General features: G+C 44.9%; 1 protein-coding gene across 1 annotated transcript in view; it reads left to right on the forward strand.

Annotated features, from left to right (window-relative positions):
- The window catches only part of dysf (dysferlin, limb girdle muscular dystrophy 2B (autosomal recessive)), a 154,535-nt gene that overhangs the window by 26,041 nt on the left and 117,074 nt on the right, over window positions 1-11,420 (forward strand). The window contains 5 exon segments of the mRNA XM_090185666.1: window positions 301-356; window positions 527-618; window positions 5,620-5,725; window positions 10,383-10,497; window positions 11,258-11,389. Of these exon segments, the coding sequence (XP_090041792.1) occupies window positions 301-356; window positions 527-618; window positions 5,620-5,725; window positions 10,383-10,497; window positions 11,258-11,389 (501 nt within the window).

The following is an 11,420-nucleotide window of genomic DNA, read 5'->3' on the forward strand; positions in this document are numbered from 1 at the left end:
AGTTGAGCTAGTGTTCTGTGATAAGAGAACCTCCATCCCATCTCCCTGTTGGCATTTCTTTGGTCTGTCACTCTGACCTCCTCCTGTTTCTACTTCCTGTTTCCTGTTTGAATGTTGATTGACAGGAAGTCACCGCTCAGAACCTCTGTGTTACAGGAAGTACTGCTTTGTCCAACACGATTACTACCTAGCCAAGTCTCTGCAAGGACCACTCACTGATAACGCTAGCAGATACACTTTGTGACGTTCTGCGTTTCTGTTTAAAAAATAATTATATATTTTCTAATTCTTGTTTTCCAGGATCGAAAAAGAAGACAAAAGTCATCAAGAATAACATAAACCCTGTCTGGAATGAGGTGTGTATTTAAGAAATAAGGCCCGAGGAGGTGTGGTATATGGCCTGATAATGACGGCTTTCAGCCAATTAGCATTTCAGGGCTCGAACCACCTGGTTTATAATATACAGCAGTGAGAATACTCTAATATACTGTAGTATATCAGTAATAATGAATTTGTCTGTCGTCAGGGTTTTGAGTGGGACCTGAAGGGAATACCTCTGGATTCAGGAGCTGAGCTTCATTTGGTGGTCAAGGATCACGAGAAGATGGGGAGGAACAGGTACAGTGTGTTTGTCAGTGTGTGTTTGAGCTTCACGTTTTGAATATTACAGCGGGAATGATTTCTAGGTTCAGGAAATTACCTGGGGAAGCTTCTAACCTATTTAATGAGGTAATTGGTAGTCCGGGGTGTCAGTCTGTTTCGGATCTCTTGCCAGCTCTTTACCAAAAACATGTTTAGCTTGACAATGGGTAGGCGGCAGCGTCATGCTGTGGGGATGTTGTTCAGCGGCAGGGACTGGGAGACTAGTGAAGCATGGTGGTGGCAGCGTCATGCTGTGGGGATGTTGTTCAGGGACTGGGAGACTAGTGAAGCATGGTGGCGGCAGCGTCATGCTGTGGGGATGTTGTTCAGGGACTGGGAGACTAGTGAAGCATGGTGGCGGCAGCGTCATGCTGTGGGGATGTTGTTCAGCGGCAGGGACTGGGAGACTAGTGAAGCATGGTGGTGGCAGCGTCATGCTGTGGGGATGTTGTTCAGGGACTGGGAGACTAGTGAAGCATGGTGGCGGCAGCGTCATGCTGTGGGGATGTTGTTCAGCGGCAGGGACTGGGAGACTAGTGAAGCATGGTGGTGACAGAGTCATGCTGTGGGGATGTTGTTCAGGGACTGGGAGACTAGTGAAGCATGGTGGCGGCAGCGTCATGCTGTGGGGATGTTGTTCAGCGGCAGGGACTGGGAGACTAGTCAGGATCAGACTGGGGTGAAGGTTCACCTTCCAACAGGACAAAGGCCCTAAGCACACAGCCAAGGCAATGCCGGAGGGGCTTCGGGACAAGTCCTTAAATGACCCAGCCAGAGCCCAGACTTGAACCCGATTGAACATCTCTGGAGAGACCTGAAAATAGCGGCGCAGCAACGCTCCCCATCCAACCAGACAGAGGTGTAGAGGATTTGCTGAGAAGAATGGGAGAAACTCCCCAAATACAGGTGTGACAAGCTTGTAGCCTCATACCCAAGAATACTTAAAAAAAAAAACATTTTAGAATAAGCCTGTAACGTAACAAAATGTGGAAAATGTCAAGGGGTCTGAATACTTTCCGAATGCCCTGTATATCACCACTTCACATAATACAAATCCTTCCTCAGTTCCCAGAATAGACAGCATCAGGAAAGTTTCCTCAGTTCCCAGAATAGACAGCATCAGGAATGTTTCCTCAGTTCCCAGAATAGACAGCATCAGGAAAGTTTCCTCAGTTCCCAGAATAGACAGCATCAGGAAAGTTTCCTCAGGTCCCAGAATAGACAGCATCAGGAAAGTTTCCTCAGGTCCCAGAATAGACAGCATCAGGAAAGTTTCCTCAGGTCCCAGAATACACAGCGTTGGGAAAGTGTGTGTGAGTTGAGAAGTTATCGTTAGCTTTCATAGTTGTTTGATCATTCCTCCTGATAACAGCAGGAAAACACATAAGGATTGCTCCATTGTGATATTAGACAGAAGGGAGGATTGACCGGTCTATTCTACTCAAAGACAGGGTTTGGGGGGGGGGGGGGGGTGTTGGTCTCTCTGAGGAACTTCCCTTCTGACGTTTTTTGTTTGACGGACAAGCTAAGAGAATTCCAAAGAGGTACCGATCTGTTTGGTGTGACAGATGAGTGTTCAATACATTATGAACAGATTTGAGACCATGCTAGTGACCACGATACAATGTATGACTAAGCTACATGTAATTGTCACTGACCAGGTTCGAACCCAGGATCTCCTGCTGTAAGGCTGTGTTAGCCCGCTGAGCTAAAGCTTTGTGCTTTAGGCCCAGGATGTTTTTACCATCATTTTTTACCCAGGATGGTAAAAACGATTAGTTTGTAGATCAGAATGAAGTTTGGGCTGCGGAATCTATGGAATGTGGCCTTGTTATCAGGGGGCGATGCAGCCAGAGAGAGGGAGGAGTCACGTAAACATGGGACTTCCTGTTTACTCACCATGGTAACACTTCCTGGTCTGTACGGTGGCGTGGGTAACGTTGTGCTTGATTCCTTCACAGATCTGACGGTGCTGGATAGGTGTCCGTAATGTAGTATTATTGCCATATTGCTGACGTTTATTCAGTCCTCTTGATCTATAAACACTTCGAGGATTTTGGTTGAAGTAGGTAACAGAGCCATGGTATCAACTTCTCTATGCCCCATATTGTTGATGTTGTTGTTGTTTTATTGAACATCCTGTAACCTGTTTACTGCTCATTAATGAACATGTACTCTAAGGAAATTGCCAACGATGGAACACTCCCAGAATGCATTGTTTTTTTTTCTCGAATCCCCAGGTGTACCTTTAGAATGTCGATCGGTGTTCCAATCACTCGTCATTTTTCCATTGTCTCCCCTGGAACATTCTGGCAGTGTTAGTATCGTCTCCATATAACAAGACAATGCTTGTTAAAAGCTACTGAATAGCTGATTAGCTTCCCTGCTGCCTTAAGGTTTTCAACAATAGGGCACAAGTCAACATAGGTCTTAAAGGAGTCTAGACAATAGCGCCCAGCTCTGTTCAAGGACAAGTTGGAATTACACCAGGCATGAGAGAATATCTGGAGCATTCTAGAATTCTCACATTCTAGCATTCTCAGATTCTAGCATTCTAGCATTCTCACATTCTAGCATTCTAGCATTCTAGCATTCTAGCATTCTCACATTCTAACATTCTAGAATTCTAGCAATCTACTATTCTCACATTCTAACATTCTGGAATTCTAACATTCTAGCATTCTAGCATTCTCACATTCTAACATTCTAGCACTTCATCATTCTAGAATTCTCACGTTCTAGCATTCTAGCATTCTCACATTCTATTATTCTAACATTCTAGGATTCTCACATTCTAGAATTCTAGCATTCTAACATTCTACCATTCTAGCATTCTCACATTCTAACATTCTAGCCTTCTAAAATTCTAACAATCTAGCATTCTAACATTCTAGGATTCTCACATTCCACCATTCTAGCATTCTCACGATCTAGCAATCTAGCATTCTCACAATCTATTATTCTAACATTCTAGGATTCTCACATTCTAACATTATAGCCTTCTAAAATTCTAACAATATAGCATTCTAACATTCTAGCATTCTCACATTCTAGCAGTCTCACAGACCAGCATTCTAACAATCTAGCATTCTCACATTCTATCCTTCTCACACTCTAGCATTCTAGTATTCTCACATTCTAACATTATGTGTTCTAACATTCTAACAATATAGCATACTAGCATTCTAGCATTCTCAAATTCTACCATTCTCACATTCTAGCATTCTCAAATTCTACCATTCTCGCATTCTAACATTCCAGCATTCTAACATTCCAGCATTCTAACATTCCTGCATTCTAACATTCTAGCATTCTAACATTCTAGCATGTTAACATTCTAGCATTCTAACATTCTAGCATGCTAACATTTTAGCATTCTTACATTCTAACATTCTCACATTCTAGCATGCAAACATTAAAACATATTTGCATTCTAACGTTCTAACAATCTAGCATTCTCACATTCTAGCACTCTAGCATTCACACATTGTAGCATCCTAGCACTCTAGCATTCTCACATTCTAGCGTTCTCACAGTCTAGCGTTCTCACATGCTAACATTCTAGCATGCTAACATTCTAGCATGCTAACATTCTAGCATTCTAGCATGCTAACATTCTAGCATTCTAGCATACTAACATTCTAGCATTCCAGCATGCTAACATTTGAGCATTCTAACATTCTAGTATTCCAACATTCTAACATTCTAGCATTCTAACATTCTCACATTCTAGCATTATAACGTTTTAACATTATAGCGTTTTAACGTTCTAACAATCTAGCATTCTCACATTCTAGCATTCTAACATTCTAGCATTCTCACACTATTGCATCCTAGCATGCTAACATTCTAGCATTGCTAACATTCAAGCAATCCAACATTTTAGCATTCCAAAATTCTAGCATTCCAACATTCTAATATTCTAGCATTCTCACATTCTAACATTCTAGAATTCTCACATTCTGCATTCTCACATTCTAGCATTCAAACATTCTAGCATTCTAACAAGCTAGCATTCTAACAATCTAGCATTCTCGCATTCTAGCATTCTAGCATCCTAGCGTTGTAGCATTTAAAAATTCTAGCATTCTAGCATTCCAACATTCTCACATCCGAACATTCTCACATCTGAACATTCTCACATCCGAACATTCTAGCATTCGAACATTCCAACATTCTAACTTTCTAGCATTGTATCATTCTAGTATTCTAGCGTGCTAACATTCTAGCATTCTAAAATTCTAGCATTCTAACATTGTAGCATTCCAAGATTATAACATTCTAGGATTCTAACATTCCAACATTCTAGCATTCTAACATTCTGACATCCGAACATTCTAGCTTTCTAGCATTCGAACATTCTAGCATTCGAACATTCTAGCATTCTAACATTCTAGCAATTCAACATTCTAACTTTCAAGCATTCTAGCATTCTTAGTGCATTAGCATTGCTTTCCTGTCTCCATATCACTGGCCACTAGGATCGCTAATGGCTATTGAATAACTGAGTAGCTGAATAGACAGCTGCCCTCTGGGATTTCCAGCGAGCCTCTTTATGGTTCTATATTCTCAGAGTAGCTGGAGACTGTGGTTACAGATGAGAGAGGGCAGACAAATGGCTGACGTAATGTTTCCCATACTGTCCTCAGCTGTGTCTGTGTGACTACAGGTAAGACAGGGAGATGTCTGTATGGGAAACATTACGTCAGCCATGTGAGAATGTTAGAATGTTAGAATGTTAGAATGTTAGAATGTTCGGATGTGAGAATGCTAGAATGTTAGAATGCTAGAATGTTAGAATGCTAGAATTTTTCGGATCTGAGAATGTTAGAATGCTAGAATGTGAGAATGCTAGATTGTTAGAACGTCAGAATGCTATAATGTCAGACTGTCTGACTCATATCCTGTATTCTACTGCTCTGCCTTCCCTCTGTTCCACTCCTCCTGTCTGTCTGTGTTTCTTCTCTCTGTTTCTAGGTTCCTGGGGGAGAGTCGAGTGGCTCTCAGGGACATCCTCAACTCCTCTAACCTGGCTGCTAGCTTCACTGTGTCCCTACTGGATACCAAGAGGAACAATACTGGGGTGAGACACACACACACTGTTCCACACACACACTGTTCCACACACACACTGTTCCACACACACACACTGTTCCACACACACACACACACACACACACACACACACACACACACACACACACACACACACACACACACACACACACACACACACACACTGTTCCACACACACACACACACACACACACACACACTGTTCCACACACACACACACACACACTGTTCCACACACACACACAGTCACACACACACACACACACTGTTCCACACAGTCACACACACTGTTCCACGCACGCAGTCACACACACACACACACACACACACACACACACACAGTCACACACACTGGTGCACACACGCAGTCACACACACACACTGTTCCAGGCACGCAGTCACACACACACACACTGTTCCAGGCACGCAGTCACACACACACACACTGTTCCACACAGTCACACACACTGTTCCAGGCACGCAGTCACACACACACACACTGTTCCAGGCACGCAGTCACACACACACACACTGTTCCACGCACGCAGTCACACACACACACACTGTTCCACGCACGCAGTCACACACACACACACTGTTCCACGCACGCAGTCACACACACACACACTGTTCCACGCACGCAGTCACACACACACACACTGTTCCACGCACGCAGTCACACACACACACACTGTTCCACGCACGCAGTCTCACACACACACACTGTTCCAGGCACGCAGTCACACACACACACTGTTCCAGGCACGCAGTCACACACACACTGTTCCAGGCACGCAGTCACACACACACACACTGTTCCAGGCACGCAGTCACACACACACACTGTTCCAGGCACGCAGTCACACACACACTGTTCCAGGCACGCAGTCACACACACACACACTGTTCCAGGCACGCAGTCACACACACACACTGTTCCAGGCACGCAGTCACACACACACTGTTCCAGGCACGCAGTCACACACACACACACTGTTCCACGCACGCAGTCACACACACACACACTGTTCCAGGCACGCAGTCACACACACACACACTGTTCCACGCACGCAGTCACACACACACACACTGTTCCAGGCACGCAGTCACACACACACACACTGTTCCACACACACTGTTCCAGTCACACACGCATCTTGCTGCACCTGAATACGCGACTAAAAACACTTGATTTGATTTGACCTCCTGGTTCTGCAGATGAAACGTAATGTTCTAATGTTTGGAACATTTCCACTTCCTTTTCATTTCATTAACACGAAACAGCCATTTCCTGTACGTTTCATCGTATGAACACACACACCTCTCTGATTCGGAGGGGTTGGGTTAAACGATTCAGAGGGGTTGGGTTAAACGATTCAGAGGGGTTGGGGGTTAAATGATTCAGAGGGGTTGGTTTAAATGATTCAGAGGGGTTGGTTTAAACGATTCAGAGGGGTTGGGTTAAATGATTCAGAGGGGTTGGTTTAAATGATTCAGAGGGGTTGGTTTAAACGATTCAGAGGGGTTGGGTTAAATGATTCAGAGGGGTTGGTTTAAATGATTCAGAGGGGTTGGGTTAAACGATTCAGAGGGGTTGGGGGTTAAATGATTCAGAGGGGTTGGTTTAAATGATTCAGAGGGGTTGGTTTAAACGATTCAGAGGGGTTGGGTTAAATGATTCAGAGGGGTTGGTTTAAATGATTCAGAGGGGTTGGGTTAAACGATTCAGAGGGGTTGGGGGTTAAATGATTCAGAGGGGTTGGTTTAAATGATTCAGAGGGGTTGGTTTAAACGATTCAGAGGGGTTGGGTTAAACGATTCAGAGGGGTTGGTTTAAACGATTCAGAGGGGTTGGGGGTTAAATGATTCAGAGGGGTTGGTTTAAATGATTCAGAGGGGTTGGTTTAAATGATTCAGAGGGGTTGGTTTAAACGATTCAGAGGGGTTGGGTTAAACGATTCAGAGGGGTTGGGTTAAACGATTCAGAGGGGTTGGGTTAAATGATTCAGAAGGGTTGGGTTAAACGATTCAGAGGGGTTGGGGGTTAAATGATTCAGAGGGGTTGGTTTAAATGATTCAGAGGGGTTGGTTTAAACGATTCAGAGGGGTTGGGGGTTAAATGATTCAGAGGGGTTGGTTTAAATGATTCAGAGGGGTTGGTTTAAATGATTCAGAGGGGTTGGTTTAAACGATTCAGAGGGGTTGGGTTAAACGATTCAGAGGGGTTGGGTTAAACGATTCAGAGGGGTTGGGTTAAACGATTCAGAGGGGTTGGGTTAAACGATTCAGAGGGGTTGGGGGTTAAACGATTCAGAGGGGTTGGGGGTTAAACGATTCAGAGGGGTTGGGGGTTAAATGCGGAAGACACATTTCAGTCAAATGCATTTGGTTGTACAACTGACCCAGCAGTGATCGCAATGCCAGTGGGGGTACGCCAAATAGATATAGATAAGATAGATAGATATAGATAATATATATAATAATAGATTCTCATAAAAAAATTCAAACAAAGTTGTGATACATATTTTTTTTAAAATTGAGAGTCGAGCTTAAAGTTTTCTTTACTGACCATAGTTAACACTAGTCTGACCGTTTGCATGATGACCAGTTTCTCACACGACTGGCCGACCTGGGTGATGTCTTTTTTCTCGCCTGAATGATCTGTATCTAGGATTACAGGGATTCTCCGCAACTATATTCAATGTGCGGGACAAAATTAAGGCTATGATTAAGAAGTTGGAGCTCTTCTCTGTCTGCATTAACAAGGACAACACACAGGTCTTTCCATCATTGTATGATTTTTTTTTGTGTGCAAATGAACTCAAGCTTACGGACAATGTTAATTGTGATACAGGGAAGCACCTGAGTGAGTTGGGTGCCCAATTACACGGGTGCTTTCCCAAAACGGACGACACAAACAACTGGATTTGTTATCCCTTTCATGCCCTGCCTCCAGTCCACTTACCGATATCCGAACAAGAAGGCCTCATCGAAATCGCAACAAGCAGGAGGTTGAATGTTTGAAGGGATACGGGACTATAATAAGTGTGACAACCACTGCCCAAAATCATTCGCACAGAATTAATTCAATCAACATTAGTGACGGACATATTTTATCAGTAAATCAGAATTATTATTATTTTTTTCGAGTGTTCTTCTCAAGAAAACAATGGCAAACTATTTTCTGCTGGGTGTGTACGGGTGTGTGTGTGTGTGTGTGTGTACGGGTGTGTATGTGTGTGTATGTGTGTGTGTGTGTGTGTATGTGTGTACCAGCCAAAAATGTGTTTTTCTTCCTTCTCTGTATCACCACTCTCAGAATAGCACACATCCTCAGGAAAACCTGTCTCTCTCTGTCTGTCTCTGTCTGTCTGTCTGTCTGTCTGTCTGTCTGTCTGTCTGTCTGTCTGTCTGTCTGGCTGGCTGGCTGGTCTGGTCTGGTCTGGTCTGGTCCGGTCTGGTCCGGTCTTGTCTTGTCCACTACAGTCCACTACTCTGGTCAACAGTAGTCCACTACCCTATAGACCCTGGTCAACAGTAGTCCACTACACTGGTCAACAGTAGTCCACTACCCTGGTCAACAGTAGTCCACTACCCTGGTCTACAGTAGTCCGCTACCCTGGTCAACAGTAGTCCTCTACCCTGGTCAACAGTAGTCCACTACCCTGGTCAACAGTAGTCCACTACCCTGGTCAACAGCAGTCTTCTACCCTGGTCAACAGTAGTCCACTACCCTGGTCTACAGTAGTCCGCTACCCTGGTCAACAGTAGTCCACTACCCTGGTCAACAGTAGTGCACTACCCTATAGACCCTGGTCTACAGTAGTCCACTACCCTGGTCAACAGTAGTGCACTACCCTATAGACCCTGGTCTACAGTAGTCCACTACCCTGGTCAACAGCAGTCTGCTACCCTGGTCTACAGTAGTCCACTACCCTGGTCAACAGCAGTCTGCTACCCTGGTCAACAGTAGTCCACTACCCTGGTCAACAGTAGTCTTCTACCCTGGTCAACAGTAGTCCACTACCCTTGTCTACAGTAGTCCACTACCCTATAGACCCTGGTCAACAGTAGTCCACTACCCTGGTCAACAGTAGTCCACTACCCTGGTCAACAGCAGTCTGCTACCCTGGTCAACAGTAGTCCACTACCCTGGTCAACAGTAGTCTTCTACCCTGGTCAACAGTAGTCCACTACCCTTGTCTACAGTAGTCCACTACCCTGGTCAACAGTAGTCTTCTACCCTGGTCAACAGTAGTCCACTACCCTTGTCTACAGTAGTCCACTACCCTATAGACCCTGGTCAACAGTAGTCCACTACCCTGGTCAACAGTAGTCTGCTACCCTGGTCAACAGTAGTGCCCGAAACAGTGTGTAATTTAGGACACAACAAGAGGGTCCTGCCCCGAACACCGCCCCCTGAAAATCAACCCATCCATATCACTCACTGACCAAATCAAGATGTTTGGTGGAGATCATTCACAAAAAGATTCCTGCTAAAATATTATTTGAAGATGAACTACCTATTAGGATATATCCTGAATATAATACTGTTAATGAGTGATTTTTTTCAGATATGAACCTCCAACAAAGCAAGATAATTATTTTGTTGTGTCTGTCTGTCTCTGTTCAGTAAACCATCTTTGACCTGTTTCCTCCACTAGGCCACACTGAGCCTGCAGGTTTCCTACATCCCTCCCCCAGGAATGACTCCTTTCTTCCAGCCTCCTCCTCAGCCAGAGGCCCGGGAGAAACCTGTGGAGCTGGACACTGTCACAGGTACAAGACGTCTCCAGATTTCAGTAGAGCTCTCATATCAAAACCCAAAACAGTCATAGTCTCTATGTTGTTGTCTTAGGCACAGCCCCCATCCCCACAGGAGGTCTTGTGCCTTTTGGTAGGCTGTCATTGTAAATAACAATGTGTTCTTAACTGACTAGTTAAATAAAGGTTGAATAAAAGAAATCTCTCTCTCTGTCTCTTACTCTCTGTGTCTCTGTCTCTCTCTCGTCTCTCTGTCTCTCTCTCGTCTCTCTGTCTCTCTCTCGTCTCTCTGTCTCTCTCTGTCTCTCTCTCTGTCTCTCTGTCTCTCTCTCGTCTCTCTGTCTCTCTCTCTGTCTCTCTCTCGTCTCTCTGTCTCTCTCTCGTCTCTCTGTCTCTCTCTCTGTCTCTCTCTCGTCTCTGTCTCTCTCTCGTCTCTCTGTCTCTCTCTCGTCTCTCTGTCTCTCTCTCGTCTCTCTGTCTCTCTCTCGTCTCTCTGTCTCTGTCTCTCTGTCTCTCTCTCGTCTCTCTGTCTCTCTCTCTCTCTCTCTCTCTCTCTCTCTCTCTCTCTCTGTCTCTCTCTCTCTCTCTGTCTCTCTCTCTCTCTCTCTCTCTCTCTCTCTCTCTCTGTCTCTCTCTCTCTCTCTCTCTCTCTCTCTCTCTGTCTCTCTCTCTCTCTCTCTCTCTCTCTCTCTCTATCTCTTTCTCTCTCTCTCTCTCTCTAACTCTAACTCTCTGTAATGACAAGGGTTGTACTGTATGTGTGTGTCTATTCCAGTCTTCTCATTGGACACCATGGGTGAGGAGGACACAGAGAGCATGTTGATGATGGAGCAGACAGATGACCCAGACACCGGGAGTCACCAGGGACCCCATCAGGGGGGCCAGGGCGGCCAAGAGACCCCCACAGGTAACCACCCCTGACCCCTTCCTCCGGAGTC

Source organism: Oncorhynchus mykiss, chromosome 9, assembly GCF_057628025.1.
Source record: "Oncorhynchus mykiss isolate SJ-2025 chromosome 9, ASM5762802v1, whole genome shotgun sequence".
Lineage (NCBI taxonomy): Eukaryota > Metazoa > Chordata > Actinopteri > Salmoniformes > Salmonidae > Oncorhynchus > Oncorhynchus mykiss.